General features: G+C 47.9%; 1 protein-coding gene and 1 long non-coding RNA gene across 4 annotated transcripts in view; one reads left to right on the forward strand and one right to left on the reverse strand.

Moving 5' to 3' along the window:
• The window catches only part of SNX10 (sorting nexin 10), a 47066-nt gene extending 24751 nt beyond the window's left edge, over positions 1-22315 (forward strand). The window contains exons 3-7 of one of the 3 annotated variants that reach the window (XM_036453818.2): positions 7212-7298; positions 12021-12121; positions 12513-12611; positions 19840-20052; positions 20514-22315. In XM_036453818.2, the coding sequence (XP_036309711.1) occupies positions 7212-7298; positions 12021-12121; positions 12513-12611; positions 19840-20052; positions 20514-20595 (582 nt within the window). In that variant the 3' untranslated portion in view covers positions 20596-22315. Of the gene's footprint in view, positions 1-2082; positions 2214-7211; positions 7299-12020; positions 12122-12512; positions 12612-19839; positions 20468-20513 lie in introns of those variants that run through there. The other 2 variants (XM_045587208.1, XM_036453815.2) reach the window with 2 other exon arrangements.
• Positions 18576-24143, reverse strand: LOC123653019. Its single transcript, XR_006742646.1, has 3 exons — positions 24047-24143; positions 18721-20591; positions 18576-18625 (listed from the first exon to the last, which is right to left on the reverse strand). It is a non-coding gene; the product is annotated as an uncharacterized LOC123653019 (long non-coding RNA).
• Between the last annotated feature and the right edge of the window lie 606 nt (positions 24144-24749).

Raw genomic sequence — 24749 nt, forward strand, 5'->3', positions numbered from 1 at the left:
TCCGTAAGCATTAGCTGTGTAGCACAGAGTGGGTCCCAGGTTCGATTCTGGCCAAGGGCACATGCCTGTGTTGCAGGCCCGATCCCCAGTGGGGGTGTGCCGGAGGCAGCCGATCAATGATTCTCTCTCATCATTGATGTTTCTATCTCTCTCCTTCTCCCTTCCTCTCTGAAATCAATAAAGAAACATATTAAAAAAAAAAATCTTCCTGAGATTTTTACAGAACTTGCATTAAAGCTACAGCCTGGTTCGGGGAGAATTTGTCTATTATGCTGAATCTTTTAATACACGAACACCGCAGAGACGTGACACATATAAACAGAGAAGTATATGCTTCTTTGGTTTCTTTCAGTAGCATCTTAGCATTTTCAGCAAAGAAGAACCTGTACCTTATTTGTTTTTGAATCTTTGTTGTCATCCAATCCTCAAACATTTCATGTGCACTAACTATGTGCTAACACCGTACTCGGTGCTAGAAATCCAAAAATGAAATACGCTGAGTCTCAGAAGAGCAGGTGGTTTCAACCGACGTTTCCTCTAACGGCAAAGAAGATGATGTCTCCCCCTCCAAAGTCATGCGATTCCAGTGACATGGGAGGTGACGGAGACCCACTGTTGCCAAAAGAGCCGCGGGATGGAAAGAATGTTTGCGAGCCCAGGCTTTGGAACAAGGTGGACCTGCGTTTCCAAACCAGCTCAGCCTAGTGGCCGTTTGCTTAAGCTTTAGAAGCCTCATTTTTCTTATCTGTAAAATGGGATGCTAGTGGTACCATCTTTAGAAGATGGTTGTAAAGATGAAAGCAAAACGCGTGTACAACAGTTCTCACGGGGCCTGGCACCTGGCAGTGCCCTGTACAAGACGGCTCTTTTTATTGTTAACTCCATCTCAGTATCAGAGCTACGGGGGAAAAGAGCACAAGGTGGGTGGATGAAGGAACAAAGGTCGAACTGGGGGTGGGGACGGGGGGAGAGGGGATATTAAAATCAAAGCGCGATTATGAAAAGGGAACATGGGGGTTAGACGTTCAAGGAGTGTGGCATCTTCTGTGTTCCCATGGAGAACAGTGGGGATCAGTTGGTTTAAATTTTTAATTCTCTGCCTGGCTTCTCCCTTCCCACCAGATAGCGTCATTAGGCCCAAAGAGTCATTAACGTGTTTAATAAGGTTATTAAGTTGAATAACTGCTGCCGCCGAGGCAATTTTCATAGGAAATCCATAAGATTGGAGGTGCGGGCGGGAGCCGTGCTCTGTGGCTGGCGGGCTGGCAGGCTGTCAGCCTCCCGTGAAGGATGGGGGCCGCGCCTGAGGGATGCGTCTCATTAGGGATCGTAGGTGAGCCCGGCGTCCGGGTGCAAGGCGTGGCGGGCGTCACCGCTGCCTTCTAATTGCGGGCGGGGGAGGGGGGGCTCCTCGGAAGGACGGAATATTTTAAAGTAAGTGTACTTTTATGGCTTCCAAGTCCATATTTTAGCTCCAACGAAGCAAACAAATCGTCGTCTGGGACACATCTTCGGGGACCCCAGTTATTGGAGCTTCCGGGATGATTTTCGATTATTTCTGTGTAAATAGGTGCTGCTGGAGCCCTTCAGGGCGCCGGGGGGCAGTTGGCTGGCATAGATCTTAGGCCTGGCTCCGGTAGCGCCCGCTGTTAATTGGCACACCCTTCCCGGAAGGGGTTTGTTCAATGAAGATAAACTTTGGGCCAGCGGCTAAGTACCTTATCACTCTTCACGACCTCCAGGAGCCCAAGTGGGTGAGGTTTTTATTTCAACCAAAGTTTGATCTCATTCCCCCCTGCACCCCCCCCCCCCAGGCCATTCATTCATTCATTCATTCATGGCTGCAGGCATTTATTTATTTATTTTTTATTTATTTTTAACATATATTTTATTGATTTTTTACAGAGAGGAAGGGAGAGGGAGTTAGAAACATCGATGAGAGAATCATCGATCAGCTGCCTCCTGCACCTGGGGATGTGCCCAAAACCAAGGTACATGCCCTTGACCGGAATCGAACCTGGGACCCTTCAGTCTGCAGGCCGACGCTCTATCCACTGAGCCAAACCAGTTAGGGCACTGTGGGCATTTATTTATTCACTAAGTGATATTAATAGAATCACTTGAATGCCAGGCGTTCAAGTCCTACAAGACAGCCTACGCTACCCTAAAGGAGCTTAGCGTCTGGTGGGGGAGGCCTTGGGGGAATTACCGTGGTGAGGGGGACGGTGCCCCAGGTCTGCCCAGAGGCGGCGGGGTGGTGGTGGTGTTGGTGGTGGTGGTGTGTGTGTGCTCAGAGAGGATGGCGTCTGTCTGTAAACCAGAGTGGATGAATCGGTGGGTTTCTAGAGAGTGAGTTGCGTTTTGAACAACGAATTGGCGTTAGCAGAAAATAAAAGAAGACACGAAGAAGGAAGAAAAGCAGAAAGTGGGGTGGGGACAGCTGGCCAGGCAGAAAGAACAGCCTGTCCAGAGGCAGGCAGGTGTGCAGTGGCGTGCTGTGGATGGGTACCTGTGCCTCGCCTCGGAGATAAGCGGATGGTCGTGAAAGGCTCTGCTGGGCTAGCCAAGGGGTTTGAACTTGACCTTGAAGGTCACCAGGCGGTTATTGAAGGATGTTCGGCAGGGAGATGACATCATGGGATGTGTGCTCTGGAGCCGTTCTCGCCTTGGGGTGGGGAGTGGATTGGATTCAGGCCCAGAGATCAGTTAGCAGCCCTCGCAGTCCTGAGGGGCCAGCGACACTTGACCCGAAGGCGTGGCAGAAGGGAGCAGGGTGTGGGATCCAAGTTGGTAGGTGTGGAGGACGTGGTCAGTGTGGACTGGGGCGGTGATTCATAGAGAGAAGTCTGGGGTCACGGGTTTTTGGCTGGGCTTGCTGGGGATGAGGTGGGGAACAGGGAGGTGTGGGAAGGGTGGGACGTGGAAGTAGAGCCGTGAAGGCGAGAGGCCAGGGCCGGGCTGGAGGTAGAATCATCAGCTTCTGCTACGGTTTGAATCGTGTTGGGTTGAGGTCACCTTGGAATTGCATCCGGGTGTGCAGAGGAGCAGCCTGATGGTTCTTGGGGCCACAGCGGCATTTAAGAGGACAGGGAGGAAGGAAGTTCACCGTCCACAGAAGGAAGAGTGACATCTAGCACTCTGACCGGGTTAGAGAGCTTCAGGCTGGGAAAGAGGGTTGGGGTTTGAGCACTGTTCTTACATGTGAGTGTGCATCTAACTGCATCAGGGTGTTTGTATACATCACCCCCCCCCCCCCCCCCAGAATGGCTTTACAGTATGCACCCAACACACCCTTCTCCCCAAAGATTAACCATCAGACTTAATGCGTAGTCACAAGGGTAAATCTGGGAATTCCAACCCGCTGAGATGAGAGAGGGGATTCTTTACGAGTTTGTGCCTTCCATTCCTGTTACAGATAAGGAAGGGCTTGCTCTGAGTAAGTACGAGGACATTTTTAGGTCACTCCGCAGTTTGCTGAAAAATTACAGTGTTAGAGTGTTTTCTATTGGGTTCTTAATCATTTTTACTTAAAAATCAAACAAACAACCAAACAAAACACACCCATATACAGTTGGTTAACCTTTTCTTATTGCTGATGTTTGTATGAAGACCTCGGTGCGTTGGGTTTATAAGCATTTCCCTCCTCTCTCTCTCTCTCTCTCTCTCTCTCTCTCTCTCTCTCTCTCTCTCTCTCTCTCTCTCTCTCTTTTATTGTTGATGCTATTTACCGATGTTTCCCCTTCTATGTCATAATACTTTACATAGAAAAGAATACTGCTACTTTCTATTCATGTAGCACCTAATGAAAAATTTCCCAGTGTTTTCACCAGTACTTTATAATCTGATTCTCCTCGTAGACAGCTGAGGTAGGATGGACAGCCATTATTCCCATTTTCCAGATGTGGAAACAGAGGCTTGGCGAATATGCTCATCCTTTAGGAAGTGGGTGACAGAATTTTCCCCGAGACTTGTGACCATAATTTCAAGGCTCTCCCCATGACGGGGGACATGCGACTCAGTGCTTATATGGTAACAACTGGAAGTAGTAAACCAATAGGGAAAATGAGCCCTGATTTTTTCCAGAATGCTTTGTCATCCTTCATCATGCACTACTATGTCAAGTGGTCCGAGGTATGAGATGATGTGGGTTTTACAGCTTAAGTTCGGAAACATTTTTAAAAATATTTTTTGATTTTTTTTACAGAGAGGAAGGGAGAGGGATAGAGAGGTAGAAACATCAATGAGAGAGAAACATCGATCAGCTGCCTCCTGCACACCTCCTACTGGGGATGTGCCTGAAACCAAGGTACATGCCCTTGACCGGAATCGAACCTGGGACCCTTCAGTCTGCAGGCCAATGCTCTACCACTGAGCCAAACCGGTTAGGGCAGAAACCTTTTTTTAAATCACAATTTTGTAGCCAATCGATGAGTGTGTTTTCCTAGTTTCTGTTTTTGTTTAATCAACTTAAGGGCCATTGGTTCAGTGGCGGGTGCCCGGCTCCTGTTCACGTGGAACATGGAGCTGTTGGAAACAGTTAGTTTCCCGTTGGGTCTATATAAGGACGTCTGCCTCTCCGAGGAAGAACAGCGGCAAGCACCCAGAGGGAGCGTGGCTCCCCTGTGACCTGATGACTAGGATCCTCCGGTTCAAAGCGGGGTCAACCCCTTGTTGGCTGTGGGCAGCCTCCTTTCCCAATCCCCCCGCCCCCACCCCGCCTCGGGCCCACAGTGCTTTTCAGAGCCCATGGAAATGGTCTAACTTTATTTTTTTATCACTTAAAAATACACATTTTATTGACTTCAGAGAGGAAGGGAGAGGGAGAGAGAGAGAAACATCAGTGATGAGAGAGAACCATTGATCGGCTGCCTCCTGCACGCCTCACACTGGGGATTGAGCCTGCAGCCTGGGCATCCCAGCTGGGAATCGAACCGTGACCTCCTGGTTCCTAGATCGAAGCTCAACCTCGGGGTCATGCTGGCTGGGCTGTTTAAAATGAACTTTGAGGTCCAAGGAAAGCTTTTTATATAGAATAGTAACATATTCATCTTTATGCCAGTACGGTCATACAGTCTGGTTTTGAACATGTTTTTTTTGAGAAGGGCCCATGGATGTCAGAATGCAGCCCTGAGTGTGTGGAGCGTCCGGAGGGAGATATAAATGCTCTAGTCTTCTGTTCCTGGCCTGTTTGTCCTGTGTTCGTCGACTTACTGGTGATTGATTCATTCCTCTAAGGCTGTGGATGTGTGAAAAGTACTCCAGGAAAATGAGTCAGTCTCTCCTCCCCATATCTCTCCGCCAACGCACACACACACACACACACACGCACACACACACACGTGAAATGTGGACAGACGGAGGCTGGCTCCCTGGGTTTTGTTTCCATTCCCATCTCGGGGCAGGCGGTCCTTTATCTTGACCCGATCACGCAATGTGTGGGATCCCTTAACACAACCCGCGTGGTTCAGGGTCCACTCAAGGTCCTGTTTCTGGAGGAGGCCGCATACTAAAATGAAGAGAGAAACTGGAAAAGAGTTAATTTGGGAAAATGGGTGGCCAGGCGAGAGTCAACCTCTAGTGGGAAGACTACCACCAGGCTCTGGCCTTGCCATCCCTTTTATTGAGGCTAAGGGCTACACCAAGTACCCTTAAGCAGGTTTGGGAGACACCCATGGCCCTTAGGCAGGTAATAAGCGGATTATCATATCAGTAAGGATTTACATGATTACAAGATGGGGAAGTTGCCTCAGTTACCGTTGTCTCCATTAGATAGGGAGTGGTTGGCTCTGACCTTTCAGAGCTTCAAGGTTGACCGGCCTTTTACATCTTTCTATTAGGGAGACAGTGATTGGTTTCTGGCACTCATGCTCTACGGAATGGGGGCGGTTGCTTACCAGTTGTTGCTGTCGTGCCCCTAACATTTAGAAAGTGCTTTTGAGAAATAATAGCCAACACATTTAGAGCATCACTATATTGTGACCTTGGTTTTTGATTTCCTCTCTGCCTTCGAATGACACTAAAAACACACGAAAACCTGTAAGAATAAGACTTTTTGGCACATTAACTCAGGGTCCTTACCTACCGAGGACGCTGGGCGGGAGGCCTCAGATGCAGGGACCACGGGGGCGTTGTCTGAGAAGGGGAAGCCCAGGAGGTGACGGAGGTTGTTTTCAGGGAATGTGGACGGTTTCTCTCCTTTCTAGAACCCTGTGTGGAGATTCTCATTTTGGTATCTGCACAATAGGGTGGAGTGGCTCTGTCCAGAAAACCCCATAATCTTTCTTCTGCTTCTGCCTGCCCCTCCGACGTGCCGAAGCAAAGCAGCAAGAAATGGCACACGTTTCCGCCCTGGCGGCCCCCTTTTCTAACCCGAAAGTTAAAATACTGAAAATTAAATTCCACGGACACATTTATAATCGCCAAGTGAATAAATTACCCTTTAAAAAAGCTATCGTGCAAGACATAATATATTTTTGTTTTCCATTATATATATATATTTAAAATATATTTTTACTTATTTCAGAGAGGAAGGGAGAGGAAGAGAGAGCTAGAAACATCAATGATGAGAAACATGGATTGACTGCCTCTTGCACACCCCACACTGGGGATGGAGCCCACAACCCGGGCCTGTGCCCTGACTGGGAATGGAACTGTCCTCCTGGTTCATAGTCTGATGCTCTACCACTCAGCCACGCTGGGCGGGCAACAGTATCGTATTTTAAAATGAAGCTTCTCCTCATGAAGCTGCGGTGCACGTACAGACTCATTGTCAGCTCTCCCTGCTTGCTTTTCACATGACCTTTGCTGCTCTTTCTGACCTGCGTTCTGGGAAGTGATGGGTCGGGCAGGGCCTGTACTTTTGAGAGAGACGAAGGAAGGAGGACACCAGAGAAACACGTGAACCTGCTTTGCATGATTTAAAATGAAGACCCCATTTGAAGGTAGACTTTCTTGACGGTCTTTACCTAGCCTTTGGGACTGCAGCAGTGCACCCACCTTGATATGGCATTCTTGTAAAAATTACGTTCTGTGGCAAGAGTTCTGTTTTTGGGAGCTTCTGTGGTGCCTGATTCATTCACTTCTCGTTTTTTTAGAATCACAGCCACGTTGGTCAGAGCTCATTTCCGCCCTGTCCTCGCACAGTCACTCCTCTCCTCTCTCCCCGGTCTTCCTCGCGGTCCTGACGCCCTTTGTCTATGATGCCCTTACAGGAGTTCGTGAGCGTCTGGGTTCGAGACCCTAGGATTCAGAAGGAGGACTTCTGGCATTCCTACATCGACTATGAAATCTGTATTCACGTGAGTACGCAGTCAGGAGCCATTTTCGGTAGCATATGTTTGGTGGGATGCTTTGATATACTTAAAAAGGAAAGCTTTCTGAGTTCAAAGAACTGAAACTTCATGATCACAACTAATGCTTGCACCTTAAGGGAAGTAATAAGATGGTTCCTATGTCCCGACCCGCGGGACAACAACGGGGGCACGCAGGAACCACCTAAGAGAATGAAACAAACAAGGAACGCGAAAGAATGGAGGCAAGACAAGGTTCTGATCAAGCCTCAAACTTTTATTCTCTGAAATGGCTGTATTTATACAGCAGAGACAAAGGGGGGCAGGGTTGCCTATGCAGGGGGGTCTTTGGCAGTGTCCATGGGGGAGGATCAGGAAGGGGAAGTTGCAAAGATGTTAACATTCCAAGGTGCAACATTCCAAGGCTGGGCTATCTAGGGGGGAGGATCAGGAAGGGGAAGAGGCAGGAAGACAGGAGATGCTAAGCCCCAGGTTAATCTTATCTTCTGGCCAAGCCCTCAGGGCACCGCATAACTTCTGCTAGAAGGAACTTAATTCTATTTCCTTAAGTCTGAGTTGCTTGCCTCAACTCTGCTGGCTCCCAACATTCCTAAAGTTGAAAAATGTCTTACTTGAGTTCCTCATTATACCTCTGTTAATATTAATACTTCATGAAGATGTGAATATTTCTAAAATTCACAGTTAAAGAATATTTATACCTCGTTAGTGGTATTTATGATCGGGGGTAGCCCATTTCCAGGTAGCAAGCATAGCGCTTGATAAATCTGTTGTGAGAGGCTGTAGGGCTCTCTGGAGAGGAGATGTGCCGTGGTTCGTATGTGGAGTAAGAAAGTCGGAACTGGATATTTGCAATTACGGACTAGATTCCGAGTAATCAGCGCAGTAGCCGGCAGGGATGTTCTTTATTTGGAAACAGTGCTCTGTCACAATCTCTTGAGCAATGTCATGGCAATTTCTTGCCCTGGCATGTGTGAGGCTGGGAGTTCCCTGTGAAGGGCAGGCAGCACACGTGTTCAGCTCCGAGGGCCCCGCCGTCCCCCTCGACACTCCTCGGCTCTGCTCTTGGAGGGAAGCAGCCTAAACAAGGCACGGATGGATGCCTGAGTGCGGCTGCGTTCCAGTGACACGCGGTGTGTGAAGATCAGCGGCAGGCCAGGTGTTAGAGCTGTATGGCCCTGATCAGGAATGAGTCACTCTCCCCACCTGGTTTAGTCTGGGCTTTTCTCGGGAGCATAGCACAGGCCCAGGTGGTATCTCTGTGATGGCACAGCACAAGTGAAGTAACATTTGACCGCCTTCACCCTTCCCATGGCAAGTAGCTAAGTTGGTTTGCAGTATCGGACGTGCAGTCACTAGTCATACACATTCCTTCCCCCTTTCCCCCCAAGTTTTCCCAACTTAGAAAAACAATGTAAAAACTCAGAACTGCTTATTTTATTTTACTTATTTATGTTGAATCCTCATCCAAGGGTATTTCCCCCCATTGGTTTCCGAAGAGAGGAGAGTGGAAGAAAGGGAGAGAGAAAGAGAAAGAGGAACACGGACGTGAGAGAGACACATGGGTTGGTTGCCTCCTGCACACCCCTGGGAAACCTGCACCTGCCACCTTGACCGGGAATCAAACCTGCGGCCCTTTGGCTCACAGGCCGATGCTCCAATCACTGAGGAAAACCAGCCCGGGCCAGACTGCTTTTCTGACGATTGTGCTGAAGGCCATTGCCGGGTTGTACTTTGTATTTTGATATCGTTTTGGTTTTGCTCATTAAGTCTCACCAGATGTAAATTCTGTGTGGGAAATGACAAGTAAGCCTTTGAAAATGAAGTGAAATCCTCGCCCTGGTTGTGTGTTGCTCAGTTAGTTGGGTGTCACCCTGTGCACCAAAAGGTTGCCAGTTTGATTCCAGTCTCAGGGCACATGCCTGGGGTATGGGCTTCATTCCTGGTCGGGATGTGTGCAGGAGGCATCCGATCGATGTTCCACTGTCACATCGATGTTTCTCTCCCTCTCCCTTAAAAAAAAGAAAGAAAACGGAATTAAATTCTTCAGGTGCCTTTTAGCTTCCTCTACAACATTTATGGGTCCTTGTTACATGCTTCATGGTAGGTGTGAAATTTGATTCTCTTCAGGGAGTTAATGATGTGAATTCAGGAATGTCCACCTCGAGCCAGAAATGGTGCGTGCCGCAAATATTGGGCGGTGTTCTGGGATTTCTCTGAAATGCTACTACATTGACAACGAAGAAATCGTGGCTTGGTAGATAGCTGACACAAGCAAATCGATTTAGAGGAACTTGGTGAACTAGTGACCTCGGTGCCATCTGATTCTGTTGTACAATCCAGAGTCGATGGGGGACGGGAGAGTCCTAGTCAGCCTCCCCCGATGGGGTACCAGAGAGCTTCGAAGGTAGAGAAGCCAGCCTTGAGCTCATTTAAATCAATCGTAAGGGAAATTATATCTGGCGACTCTAAAGTCTGAGCATTTACTTGACATTTTGTTTATTTATACTTTATATATTTTTTTTACTTAGCATTTTAAACAAGTGGACTATAGAGGTGGGTAGTCTATGGTATACATTCTCCTGAACTTGTTCTGCAAACGAAGGACTTCGAGGTGGACAGAGCTTTGGTGCAGGCACCTGCTGGATCTCAGTGGTTGGCATCCACCGTGAATCTGAGCGGAGAAAAGGAAGGGAGATGAAACTGAGTCCGGTGGATCTGAGGCAGAGTCCCTCAGTGGCTGATCCCTGCTCAGGCTCCTCGGGGCTCATTCTGCTGCAAACGCCTGCTTCCTTCCTCCCCGAGGATCACTCAGCCGAGGCCCTGGTGTGCTGTGAACTGCACACACGAAATGTTCTGGTGCCACGGACTCCAGCACGTTTGGCTGCCCTGGTGTCAAAGATGAAGGGATTTAGACCAATCTTTCTTTTGGGGGCAGGTCTCTGAATATAACCTCTCTGTAGCCAAGGTTTTCTGAGGAATACCAGGGACGCTCTCAGATCCTTCCTTTCTGGGGGCAGTTTAAGAAGGAATGAAAAAGAAGAAGAAGAAGAAGAAGGAGGAGGAGGAGGAAGAGGAGGAGGAGGAGGAAGAAGAGGAAGAAGAGGAAGAGGAAGAGGAAGAGGAAGAGGAAGAAGAAGAAGAAGAAGAAGAAGAAGAAGAAGAAGAAGAGAAAAGATAAGAAAAGAAGGAATGAACATAATCTCATTTCCCAAGTTAAACAACTGCTGGGTGTTTTTTAAAAGATGCAATAATATTTTTTGAAATAGTATAAATCTTAGAGGCAAAACATTCCTCATTTGGTAACATAAAGATTTTGAAACAGAAATTTGAAATAAATATAGAGAATAGAGATATTCTGACAAAATCAACCGACAAATATGTGCCGGTCTCCTGGTACCCAAAGGAGAAGTGCTGCCATTTTGCTGAGGACGGGGACTCTGGAGGTGGCTTTTTCCGCATGTGCCTTAGGGTAGCTGGAAGGGAGCAGCACCCAGTAACGCATGCTAAGGTTAATGGGTGACATTTGCCAAGTGCTTGTTACCCGTCCTCACAGCCGCCCTGGGAAATAGGCCTGCACTGTTCACCCAGTGTTATAACCCAGGGAACGGGTGGCAGTGATTTGCCCTCTGGCAGTGCCAGGACTGGAATTTGGGTCACCCGTAAGGATGCCTGTCCCTGTGCCTCACACCCCTTTCTAACTCGGACTAGGTTCCCTCCCACCTGCCAGGGAAGGGAAATGCTGTTCTCTTGTTTAGAAGTGACTCCAGGCCCCGGCCAGTGTGGCTCAGTTGGTTGAGCAAATGTCCCTTGTACCAGAAGGTCGCTGGTTTGATTACGGCCTGGCCCCATACCCTGGTTGCGGGCTCCATCCCCAGTAGGGGGCGTGCAGGAGGCAGTTGATCAATGATTCTCTCTCATCATTGATGTTTCTATCTCTCTTCCTTTCCCGTCCTCTCTCTGAAATCAATAAAAACATATCTAAAGAAAGTAGAAGTGATTTCGGGATTCCTGGTGACCTGTGTGATCTGTAGTGCAGGCCGTGTCAAGGTCATGACGGCTTCTGTGATGTCATGTCAGGGATCAGGAGAAGGTGTCCCTAGTCCCCAAGGGCTTCCCCAGACAGATGGCAGGTGTTAAAAAGCAGTGGATGACCCTCAGTTCTTTTTTTTTTTCTTTAAACATATATTTTATTGATTGTTTACAGAGAGGAAGGGAGAGGGATAGAGAGCTAGAAACATTGACCAGCTGCCTCCTGCACACCTCCTACTGGGGATGTGCCCGCAACCAAGGTACATGTCCTTAACTGGAATTGAACCCGGGACCTTTCAGTCTGAAGACTGACGCTCTATCCACTGAGCCAAACCGATTTTGGCTGACCCTCAGTTCTTACTGGTCATTTGTGCTTCAGGATTCGATTTTTTTATGATTCTTTTTTTTGAAAGCAGTGCTAATAGGTGGGCAGGAGGCTACTTCAGGACTCAGGGAGTGAATGGCTCGCCCCAGACAACATTTATGTCAGCCCAGCTGTCTTCGGGGCTGCCATATGGATGGGGGATGTATAAGATTTGAATCTGGTCTAAATGCATGTGTATTTTTGGGTTTAAAAATCCCATTTAAGTAAATTCGGGGGTACATACTAATAGTGAATTATAGAGGTAAAAAAGGTATTTTTCCTCAAGTGAGGCCTATACTTTTCTTTTCTCTGAACAGACCAATAGCATGTGTTTTACAATGAAAACGTCCTGTGTACGGAGAAGATTCAGAGAATTTGTGTGGCTGAGGCAGAGACTGCAGAGCAATGCATTGCTGGTGTAAGTGACTTAACGAGTGTACCGAGGACACTTTATTGTTATATTCAGTCTTTAGAACTTTGATTTGCATGAGATGTAAATTATGAGGGATTTCACAGGCATTCTTGATTGTAATGATGGCTTTAGTTTTGTGGCTACGGCATCCAAATTCAACATTTATCACTTGAATTCCACCAACTTTCATGGCTATTGATCATGAAATGCTCAACAACGTTTAAAAATGGGGTTTTCCTCAGGTTAATATTCGCTTATTCTCATTATATAACGACCTATGTAATATACAGTCACCGAGCGGTGATGACTGTGCAGTAATTTGCTTTCACCGAGGGATTTCTGTCACTAAGCCACCTTGATGGGATGATTGTAAACATGTTTGTTTCTTTCTCATTAGACAACTGCCAGAACTTCCGTCTAAAAACCTCTTTTTCAACATGAACAACCGCCAGCATGTGGACCAGCGGCGCCAGGGCCTGGAAGATTTCCTCAGAAAGTAAGTGGGCAGGAAGGGAGGGAGCACAGCGCTGTCTCTGAAATCCTCATCATGGGCGCCAGAGCCAACCTCAGCCGTTCATTTCCTGTACCGGGGCGCCACCTTGTGGCTCACCTCTGATGGTGCATACCAGGGACCACATCTACAATAGAAAGAAAACAATGAACGAATTGAATCCGCTGATAAATACAGGGTCCCTTAAGCTGTAACGCAGAGCCAAATTACTTGGGAGTGTAGCTGACAAAAGCAAAAAATTCCAGGACACAGATGTGCCTTATTAAAAAGGCACTTCTGAAACACGGTCTTTATTTACAGCAGTTGGGTTGATGGACAAAGACCTGCTTTCCAGTGGGCTGCTGATGCCTTCTGGGTTCCTCTGCTAATGAATGAGTGGCTCACGGCACTCGTTGGAGGGACTGTATGTAAGGGGGTGTCAGATAGTCTCGGGGGCTATTGACTCCAGGTTACGTGGTGATGGTGGTGATGGGAGATACTGTAGCGAAGCGACTTAAATTCACACTACCGTAATTTCTTTCCCCCTCTCCCCGCTCCCTTTCTCTCTCGCCCCCCTCCCCCACCACGGGGAAACCGGAATTCCCATCCCATGGGACAGCACATTGGTTTGCACACAGACTCTGAGGCCAGCCTGCGGGGTTCAGACCCTGGTCGAGTCACCTATGAGCTGGGAGCCTGGGCCCGCCTTCCCTCCTCTCTGCCTGCGTTTTCCCGTCTGTGAAATGGAGGCCGTGAGAGCACCTGCTTTATAAGATCGCTGGGAGGATTAAGTGAATTAATGAATGCGGTCTGGCATATGACGCGTGGTGTCTGTGCCCTGGCCGTGGTTTGTTGATGCACGTAGAAGTGAGACAGCCTTGAGCTAATTCTGCTAGCTTCTTACTTTATAGATAAGGAAATAGGCTGAGCCACATGCCTACTGGTTAGGGGGCAGGGCCCAGTCACCTGGACTCTTTTTCTACTCCATTCAGGATCTGAAACAATCCTGTTTTGAGGTCACTGCATGGCACCTCAGAGCTAGCCCGAGATAACATCCTGCCTTCTCTCCATGTGGCCATTCATAACCGGTGTGGGTGTTACATATGCCCATGAATATTAATACTGATTTCTATCAGGTTGGTGGGGGGAAGGGGTGGGGTGTGGAGAGTGGTGGGAGTGGCCAGTGTGGCTCAGTGGTCGAGTGTCGAATGAATTAGGAGGTCCAGGCTCAATTCCTGGTCAGGGCATATGTCTGGGTTTCGGACTCGATCCCCAGAGTGGGGCATGCAGCAGGCAGCCCATCCATGATTCTCTGTCATCATTGATGTTTCTCTCTTAATCTCTCTCTCTCCCTCTCTCACTTCCTCTCCGAAGTCAATAAAAATAAAAATAAATTATTAAGGGGGGAGCCGGAAAAGAAAAAGAAGCTAGAAGAATGACATGGGATCAGAAGCCCTAGTCCTGAGCGGGGGCCTGGGAACATGTTACAGTGAGTTTCTGTTGGGCCTCGCAGGCCTGAGAGAGACAAAGGCCTGTGTGTGTGCGTGTGTGTATACGTGTGTGTCCCCTGGGGGGACAGCTCCGGTGCTAATGGCTGCCTGTCTGAGACCCAGGTGGCAGATGGCCGCTCCCTTACGATGGGGCCCCTGCCACTCCGCATGCTGCTCAGGGACCAGTCCTGTGAGGCCCGGGCGGGGCCAGCCCCGGGGAGCTGCGTGTTTCCTGTGAGGGGGCGCCTTTGGGAGGTCACCGGCAGCCGGGGCTCCATGTGGATGCTGCTGGCTGATCGCAGGGCATGCGTCTCTGGCCGGGAGTCACTTCATTGTTCTGAGCACGACCTGTTCTTCCTCAGTTGATTTTTACCAAAGCAGCGAGCGGCACTAGTGAGTGTCATGCGGCTGCAGTGGGATGAGGCTTGCACTGGGTTATTTTTGTGAATTGTGTCGTTTGGCTGCTCGTTGACTGAATTTTTTTTTCTTTAAAAAAAAATATATGTATTTTGATTGATTTCAGAGGGAGAGGGAGAAGGGGAGAGAGAAACATCAGCGAGGAAAGCGAATCATTGGTCAGCTGCCTCCTCACACGCCCACCCTGGGGATCGAGCCCACAACCGGGGCATGTGCCCTGGCCGGGAGCCTGGTTCGCAGGTTGACACTCAACCACTGAGCCATGCTGGCCCTCGGGCTTGTTGACGGAATTTGACGCGGACTTCACAGCACAGAGGGTCTGGGATCGGAGCTCGGTGAGCTGGGCTCCAGGTCGGTCTCTCTCTCTCTCTCTCTCTCTCTCTCTCTCTCTCTCTCTCTCCCTCCCTCCCTCCCTCCCTCCCTCCCTCCCTCCCTCCCTCCCTCCCTCCCTCCCTCTCTCTCTCTCTCTCTCTCTCTCTCTCTCTCTCTCTCTCTCTCTCTCTCTCTCTCTCTCTCGTTTTGGCTCCTGTTGTTTTCTGGCTGCGAGACCGTGGGAGTCACCTCATTCCTCTGAGCCTTGGTTTGCTGCACGGGGCTGTAGTGTTCCCGCGCTTTGTCCCCCTCACCGGAGGCTGTCCTTCCGATGATGCATCCGAGGAAAATCTGCTTAGGTGACTGCTTTGGGCCGGGCTGGCTCTGGGGATACCGGACCCCTGGAATGGACACAGTCCTGGTCCTTTCGAAGCTTCCAGTCGAGTGGGGAAGCGCTGGGTGTGTATCCGGGGGTGGCTGGATTCTTTAAAACTGCATCCTCAGCCAGAAGTGGAATCACAGAGCAGGCACCGAGGTCTCTTATGATGCCATGTGCTCCACAGTCTCCCGGCTGACGGTGCTTCTGGTTTGGACCTGAGAAAAGCAAGGAGTCTGGCCGCACATGGTGGCTTCCGGCCTGTCTCCCCCCTCCCCCCATTTTTCTGTGTTCCTCGGATTCTCTCCTGCTCTTCGCCCCGTGTGTGTAGGTGACAACTGTCCGTTTGTGCCCGGGGTGTCCCTCAGCTCCAGCCGCTTCTGGAAACTGGGTCTGACGTGGCCCTTGGCCGCTCGGCACCGTGTCCGTCCCCAGCCCGGTCCCGTTACTCACGGCCCCCTGGGTGGCGGCGCCCCGTTGTTTGTAGGACGCGTTAGGGAGCCGGAGGGAAGACGCCCCAGCATTAACTGGGAACGTGCCCGTGTGGTCGGTTTTCAGGCGGCATTTAAAACTCTGGCTTTTATGGATGCTTTGAAGTGATGCGCCAAGGGCACGTAACGTGTTCAGACCCTTCAGAACCGAGCGTCTTCGGGCGCGCGTGTGTGTGTGAGAGTGTGTGTGTGCGTGTGTATGTGTGTGCGCATGTGTGTATATGCGCGCGCGTGTGTGTATGTGTGTGACTGTGTATGTATGTGTGAGTGTGTGTATGTGTGTGTGTATATGTGTGTGCACGTGAGTGTATGTGTGTGTATGTGTGTGTGTGTATGTGTGTGTGTATGTGTGTGTGTGTGTGTGTGTACTGTAGCAGTGTTTTCCACTAAAGGTCATTGGAAAAACAATACCTACTTAACAGCAAACTACACGCCCAGGTCCGTCTTCATGGGGGAATTAGTGAGTTGTCTCTTTCACCGGGTGCCAAAAAAAAAAGAATTTATACCGTTTATTGAACACTTGCTTGTTTGTGTGTCTAGCTTTCACGTTTTTATCTCAGTGACGACAATAATGTAATTTCCGTGTCTCGATGTTACAGACAAGGAGATTACAGGAAAGGTGGAGGCACTCTGTTGTAGTTAGTAGAACTCTTAAAGGCTAAATTTGGTCAGTATGATTGTGAGATCTTTCATATATATTTAAATTTATTTTTCCTTAATCTTGGCTATGATCTCCTTTTGGACTCCTCTTCTCCCCCCCCCCCCCCCTGATATTTATAAATTGTAAGTCATTTCTACAATAGTTATGGCAAAAATAGACTCAAATGACAAATCCTGTTGGTAAGACTCCACCTGTGACAATGGCACTAGCTTTTCCGTTTGATTGATGTCACGAACGGGAGCAGCCCGCCTGTTCTGAATTCACCCCATTCGTCCAAATACAATGGAGGCTTTTGTATTGCAGTTTTGTATTTCTTTACAATTAAAGGAATATTACAGGTTTGTTTTTTTACCAAAGGATACCATGGAAACACTGTTAGTTGCACACACACACACACACACACAGTTATTATGTCGCTGTGTTCAACAGAGGGCACCATAGCACAGTTCATGAATGCCTTCCGTGACGATTTGTGGGCTTTATTTTTTCTCATGGTGAGAGGTAAACAGGCTGAGTTAAAAACATTTCCCCCCTACATCCAGCTGCTCGCGTTCCCCGGGGGGTTCAGAGGGGAAGGCGTGTCAGTGTGCTGGGCACAGCAGACGAGGGCGCCCTGAGGTGGGGCAGCGTTTGTGCATCGCTAATGTATTGTTCTCTGTGGAGCGACACAGAACTCACCTGGTGGAGTCAAGGGGAGGAAAACCAGGTTTTCCGGTTGGAGGGCAGAACAGGTTTCGCTTTGTGTAGTTGAATGTTCTGTGGGGAAAGGAATAACGGTCCACGCATGTTGTAAATAGCTTTTCACAAATTCCTGCAACATCCTGGAGGCCATTTTTTCTTCCTTTTGTAAAGGCCTGAGCAGTGCATACATGTATTTTTATGGAGGCTTACAGCGATGACATGTTATTGACTGTTTTACAAAGTACCCTTTGTATTAAGTTTGAAGTTGATTTCCTGCGATTCGATTTGTTTGTGGAGAATGCGGCGCAAATATGACTAAGGTGAAAATAGGATTTAATATCGTGGTGATGGCAGTCACAACGCTCGCTGATACATACTAGGCCAGATGCAACGTTAAATGCGCTAGTCGTGCTCTCCGAACCGGGGAGAGAGGGGTGGGGAGAGGGGCAGCCGGAGGGCACTCTCCACTGTTTGTGTTTTTAATTTTGGAAGGAAATATATGACTAAAGGTAAAAATCATACATATATTAACATTTAATTTTTGCATGTTTAAAACTCATCCCCGGGGAGCACAGTGGCATTCGGTTAGCCAGCCAGGCTGAGGGGATGAAAAAACCCAGAGGTGGTAGCAGATGTACGGATGTTGGGGTTCCCTCCCCAGCCACACGCTTCTCTCCCTTTCAGAACGGAGAGCTGGGCGTGCCCGCTCCCTCTCGCCGTTCCCGGCGTGTCCTCCAGATGGCAGCCTCCCGCAGGAAACGCGGAGGAGTAATGAGTCTAATGTACAGTAAAATTGGAAATTGAATTATAGCTCAAGGAAAAAAGACAGTAGCCTTGAGGTTCCGATGAGCCGGGCCCTGCTCCCTTTGGTTTGCTGCGCCCACGTGTTAGGTTACCGGCGGGTTAATAACCGCGCCAGCGCCGTTCAGGGCTCAGCAGAATTGCTCTGGACATGAAATAAAGCTAAAATGAATTTGTGTCCAATATCATTGGCATTAGTGCTCATTACTTTTGCGGGGTAATGCCGCGAACCACCCAAAACCAATTGTAGAGATTACCTATTATTTTATAAAGAAAATAAAACACATTTCCACCAGAAACAAAGCAGTCCATGTAATCCCATGAACGGTTCCTGGTGCCAGGGCCGGCAGGAAGCGCCCCGTTCAGACCTCCCAGGGGATTCAGGCTCCCGTCAGGGGGTCCGGCCATCCACCTCGCCTCCGAATGCAGCGTTTAAGACAAGAGGGCAAACCTCTGTAAGGTGGGAACCCTCCCGGAACAGGAAGAGGCGTTTGCCACCTTCCTGCCTGTCCTTGGCAAATGAATCTTCCTCATGCCCATATGGAGGGAGGGGCAGGGTTAGCTGCTTCCCTGCCCGAGTTTCTGCCTTTTAAAAATCGCAGCTGTGTCAAAACCGGTGTGGCTCAGTGGATAGAGCGTCGGTCTGTGGACTGGAGGGTCCCAGGTTCGATTCCGGTCAAGGGCATGCACCTTGGTTGCGGTACATCCCCGGTGGTGGGCATGCAGGAGGCGGCTGGTCGATGTTTCTCTCTCATCGATGCTTCTAGCTCTCTATCTCTCTCCCTTCCTCTCTGTAAGAAATCAATAAAATATATTTTTAAAAAATCAATAAAATATATTAAAAAAATAAAAAAAAAAAACCAAATAAAAATCACGGCTGTTTTACCTTTTCTTCCTCCCCGTCAGTAAGGAGGGTTTCCTTAAGCTGCATTGGTAAGCCTGCTGTAGCCCTGTGCCTTTCTAGATGTCGGCCTTCTTGCAAAAAAGAATTGTTTCCTTTTGCAGGAAAGGAAATAGTCTAATGTTCTTGGACTTTAAATGAAAGGCGCATGACCAAGAGAGATGTGCTTTTCCTAGAAACTTGTTAAAAAAAAAGGCATGTATGAACAATCCCTTCTTGGCCGAAACATTACTCGGGGTTTAGTGTTTTACTTTCGGCTGCTACCACGGGTGTTAATATCGCATCATGATGCCGTCACTGAACTGGGAACAGAGACAAAGTTAATACTTAAAAGTCTGCACTAAAAAGTTAAAAAACAGTTTTCATTGACACGCGAGGGTGTCCTTTGGCAGAGAAAACGCGTTCACTGATGATGTGAACCTGGGCGTGCATAGATTGGGCCAGGGGCCGTTGTGTGCTCCCCTCTGCCGTTCTGAGGGACTAGTTGAAATCTGTACCCTATTTGTTTCACTGAAGACTTTGGAGAAATTTCTAGTCAACCTTAGGTATTTAAAAAAAACACACACAAAAAACAGCTCTCCACCAAGCCCTTGTAAACTTGCACAGAAGCAAAGCTGTGTTTTTCCAACAAAGAGATGACTTTTTAATAGAACGTTTAATGGCAGTTGAAAGTTTTGATGTGTTCTGACAGCCTCGCCCATAAAGATCACAGGATGGACACGCCGGCTGGCAGTAAAAAAAAAAAAACAACCAAAAACGATTTCAAGCGGAGTACATTTCTATGACTCCATAAGCAAAATATTTCCGTAATTAATCCACATGGCCGTAACAGATGGTTACAGGGAAGACGTGTCCTTGAACTTATTCTTTCAACAGATGTTCCTCACCATCAGCTTCGTGCTTTCACTCACCTAAATTCCCAAATAATTGAATCGAAGGTAACATATGCTTCCCTCCCTTTCATGGGCAGAGAGCATCGTGGATGCGACGTTTGCCACGTCGAGGGCTGACTTCGGTGGCCCGTTTCGGATGCGTCGCTCTCTCTCCTGCCCTGTGGCGGTGCAGGCCCGTGCGCTGGTGACCTCTCCCTTTCCTCTGACACAGGGTCCTCCACAACGCGCTCCTGCTGTCCGACAGCAGCCTGCACCTCTTCCTGCAGAGCCACCTGAACGCTGAGGACATCGAGGCGTGCGTTTCGGGGCAGACCAAGTACACCGTGGAGGAGGCCATCCACAAGTTCGCCCTGATGTACAGACGCTTCCCCGAGGAAAATGAAGACGGAGAACAAGAAAACAGCACAGAGTATGGCTCAGAAAGGTACTTCCTCGCATTCCCACATGACACCCCACGCATTTACAGAACACGCAGCACGCACAGGCATGTGCAGGGGTGTCGACGCACACTTGCCTTCTTCTTTGTTGATGCAATCCTCAGATAATGAAAAAATTAATTGACTGAGATTTTATTGAATTGTGACAGCTCATCATCGGAGTCTTCACACACACCTCCACGCCGAATTAATGGATGCAGGAGAAATTCAATTATCTGCATTCTGATTATGTGACTTTCATTTAGTCAGACTTGAATTATTCGCGTTTAAATTATCTAGCTAAAAAAATATCCAACTGCACTCCAAATGGCTAATTAAAAGTCCAAATTTCCTGTCTCTCTTTGTGACTGGAGATAATTAAAGTTCTCCTCTGTTACTCAGGCTTTGAGTGTGTTGTGAAAACCAATTTCCTCTTTTTATTATTTCCTCCCCCTCTCTTCTTTTCCAGTTCGTCCTCCGGGTTTGGACACAGCAGCGGAGACAGCAGCTCACATGGGTGTAAAAGGAGCACAGCCCCGCAGGATTCCTGAAAAAATAAAAATTCTATCGTGACCATCTTAGGAACAGCAAATGATGTCCAGTCCCGGAGGAGAAAGCAGCAGATGTATCTTTTACCTAAAGCTCCCTGTCACGAAATGAGGCACTTACATTCTCCAAGACGCTGGGTTGTTTATCCATGCTGTTTTCCCATTGTCTTATTTCGGCTACGCTTCTGTAAAACGCTGGAGGCCTATGATTACAACACTCTCCTTTGTAGGCCAACGTTATTGCTAACACAACATCCTGCCCTCCAAGGAGGTGTATAGGTTTTTTGAAAAAACACAACACAAAAAGACCTGGTTGGTTTTACTGAATTTGAAAAGATAGGTAAATAGTTGGCATTTCAAATCCAGACAGAGGGTTCCTCTTTGCATCAGCGGGGCAGTGTTATCGTCAACACAGCAGGATGAGCTTCCCCACTCTGCAGACTGACAGCCGGCCGGCCTCCGCTCAGACTTGTGGCTGATATTTTGCCGGTCCCTCCCCCGCCCCGGGAAGGCACTTTGCTTTTGGGTGTTTGAAACCCTGTGAGCGAGTTTAACCTTCCCGGTATTCTTCTCTTACAGGGAGATGGGGAAGGTATCTTAGGAACAGAGACACGCTAAAATAATGTTCACATCCCAGACAAAACAGAAACACAGCCAGGGGCTTTGCTGATACCTGCCATATGTAGATGAAGAAATACAGTTTCATTGTCCAAAAGTCAGCTTTCACACATGGTTTCTGGAGACAAGGCATTTGTTTTCATTATCATTGTGCAATTAGAATTACAGGTTAATGATTTATTTTCTGACTAAATAGGCAGTTTCCTATCGCTAGATAATGTTCTCAGTGGTGGTGACTTGTTACTTATCTTTAGGCTCTTATACAAATAAGTTTAATGTTATCAGTAAGTATTCCCACAATTTAGAAAAGGATATAACCGTAATTATTCATTTTTTTAAAAGCCCTTTCTTTTTAGGTAGCTTCCAGAGAACTGGTGTAACTTAAAATAATTCAATAAAATATTTTTTAAAATGACCCAAAGAGAAAATGTCTTAAACTACATTGAACTTCAAATTTCAGACGAGACAGCATTTTCTTGAGACAATTACCCAAGCGTCTTCCCTGCTGAATGGTACGAAATATCTCCGAAACTACCAGGAAGATATTTTTACATAACTGGGATAACTTGTTGCTTTAATTAAACGTGACCTCACCGCATTTTAACTAGGAGTTTAAAAGTTACTGTATCATTAAAAAGTCTTTGGAATGCTTGTAACTAAGAAGCAATAGAAAAAAAATTAAATTTAGAATAAGAATGATTCCATACTTTCTCCTTTTTTGTTTTTGTTTGGTCTAAAACATTATTGAACGTATATAAACATTCTGATTTAATGGATTGGGTCTTATTACTTTATCAGCTAGGACTCATTATTTTAATACAGAAAAAAAGGGTTAGCAGTTTCTTTTTACCTTGCCAATGTGTGAAGTTTACCATCCCGTCATTTAAGAGCGGGTCCCAGCTCCTTGTGATATGTATTTGAATCACATTATTTCTGTTTTTCAGCTGTTTGGAAAAGGATGTATATATATGCTACCAATTGTCCTATTATTTTTAGATGATGTAAACAGCCACCAAAATGGATATTAAGTAGTGCCTGAGACTGTGGCATGCAAAACTTCACGAGATCACCGTTTTCACATTAAACATGAAAAAAAAAAAATCAACTTCATTGGGCTGGCTCACTTGTTTCATTTGAGAATGCATTTCTCCTGACTTGGACCTAAATTCCGTGTTTTTGAATGACTGCTAAATTTTTTTTACGAAGAAGTTGGGTAAAGTTTGCTTTCACATTCACTCTCGTTGTATGCATTTGAGCTTTGGTTTGTTTGTTGTTTTGGTATCTAAGCACCATTAACGCTGATCCTCAGCAGCTGAAATATTTAGGTAACTTCAGCTACCAATGGCTTGCTGGCTTAGTTCGAATCTCTTATTTTCCTCTGGCATATTTTTATAAAGTTTTCTTTAGGAAAAGAAAATGATTACTTAAGTAACTAAACTAAATAGATGTTTATTTAAAACTATTTCTAATGTATCTTAAATTAAAAAAAATTCTAATCCTGGGTGATTTATGATGTATATACATTAACACTGTATTCCCCTGCCTCATTCTGCAAGTGTAAACTATTCACCTGTAAAGCCGGTGTATGTGTTTTGTTTGGGGACTGGTTTTTCACGTCACCCAGAGGGGGTCAGCAGTGAAAGCCAACACCTGTTACTCACGGCTTCTTTTAAAGACGCACTTGGAAGAAAGTGATTTAAATTTCAGTTCACATGTCAAGTTTTAAAAATTACTGAGGAAAGACAGAGATGCTTCAATAGTGATATTAAATATCGTGCAGGAGCTTTTCAAGCCTCGTTCACATTTTATTGAATAATTAAATACAAACAAGTGATATGCAATAACCTTAAAATCTCTTTTATGGCCATTAAGAATTTAAACAAATTCATTTAGCCTAGCCACAATTACTGTTATATCCAACAGTAAATTGAATGTTGTTTTGAACTCAATTTATGTTTTATTTTTGGAGCCTTAAGGAGTCTCATCAGAGAGCTAGTGTGGTAGGAATAAGGGGTTCAGTACTTCAGCTTTCACAAAAGGCCTCTAAAGTCTTAAGACAAAAATAACAAAACAAGCTTATTCTGTTTCAAAATAGTTTTCCTCTCAATGTTTACATTCCTTAGTTGGTACCCTATGAAATACAAAGCTGCATCTTCTTAATGGAGGAAACAATCCCAAAACAATTTTCTGCTTTTGTTTGGAATACAGACCGTTCGTTACTTTATTATATACAGAAACACGTTTTCACTGACAAAATGCTTTCTGAGGTTCGTTATTGCAACTTGACATTCAAAGCACAGACACAATTTTCTTTGCAACGAAAGGTCGTAAGAAACGAACAGGTTTTAACAGAGAGGAGCCCAGGCATTTTAGAAGGATGTAAAGGAGCAACAGTCTCTTGAACGTTTGAAATATATTTACAAAGGACCTTGGCGCTGTTCGCTGCCCTATGCATCTCACAAAACGAGTCCCCCTTGTCCCTTTAAGTCAGACACAACCGCTCTTCAGCCTGGCTGGAAACTTTCTAGATCCCCGTTAGGAGCAGTGCGCTGGCCACTCGTTTTATTTAAGCTGCGAAAACTCTAGGGTAGCTCAGGACGCTTTTCTTTCGCTCCAAAATTCCAAAGACTTCTTTTGAAAGGATATACAGAAGAAAAGGGGGGGGGGGGGGGTAAAATCAAGCTACAGTTTCCGCTGGATAAGGACACTATGCAAATGACTGATGCTAAAGAGGAAAATACCCTTTAGATCCCTCCAAACCCCCTCCCCGCTCCTCGTTGCGGCCGGAGGCACAGCTCGGGCATCACTTGCGGCGGCGTTTCTGCAAGTTTCTTACCTCCGGGCCTCCTTTCTGGCTCGGCCCCCGCCCGCCCGCCGGGAGCGCTCCCGCCGCCGTTGGCTGCGCCCCGCGCCGCCCCGCACACGCGCGCTCCCGCCGCCTCTCCCCCCCCCCCCCCCCCCCCGGCGGCTCCGCCGGCGGCCTCGGCCCGGTAACCCATGGCAACCGCCCTGGTAACCCATAGCAACTGCGCTGCAGAAAGAAAGGGGAAAAAACACAAACCCCGGGTGGAGGGGGAGGCGGGCGGGGAGTGGGAACGACAACCGCAAAGAGGCAAAGAGGCTGCGGTTTGCAGCGCAGCCCGCAGCGCCCCGCCCTCCGGCCCGCTGCCCGCGGGTCCCCCCGCAGAGGACAGCCCGGCGGCGACAGAGCGGAAAGAATGCACCGAGGGCGGGGTGCGGGCGGGGTGCGGGGCTGGGGGCGGCCTGTGCTGGCGATGCCCTGGGCGGCCGGAGCGCGGTCCCCGGACGGGTGGGTTCCGGCTCCGGGGGCAGCGGGCGATGGCGGAGGGAAGGGAGAGGTGGTCTCGGGCTGGCCCGAGTCTTTGTTCTGCAGATGCCAGCGGGCCCGGCCCCGCCGCCCGGCCCAGAGGTGTGGGTGTGGGTGCGGGTGCGGGTGCGGGTGCGGGTGTGGGTGCGGGGTCCCCGCAGGGCCCCGGGGTGGCGGCGGGGCTGGACGGAACCCTCATGTGTGCTATGCG

The sequence above is a fragment of the Pipistrellus kuhlii genome, unplaced genomic scaffold (assembly GCF_014108245.1).
Source record: "Pipistrellus kuhlii isolate mPipKuh1 unplaced genomic scaffold, mPipKuh1.p scaffold_m20_p_26, whole genome shotgun sequence".
In the NCBI taxonomy this organism is placed as follows: Eukaryota; Metazoa; Chordata; class Mammalia; order Chiroptera; family Vespertilionidae; genus Pipistrellus; species Pipistrellus kuhlii.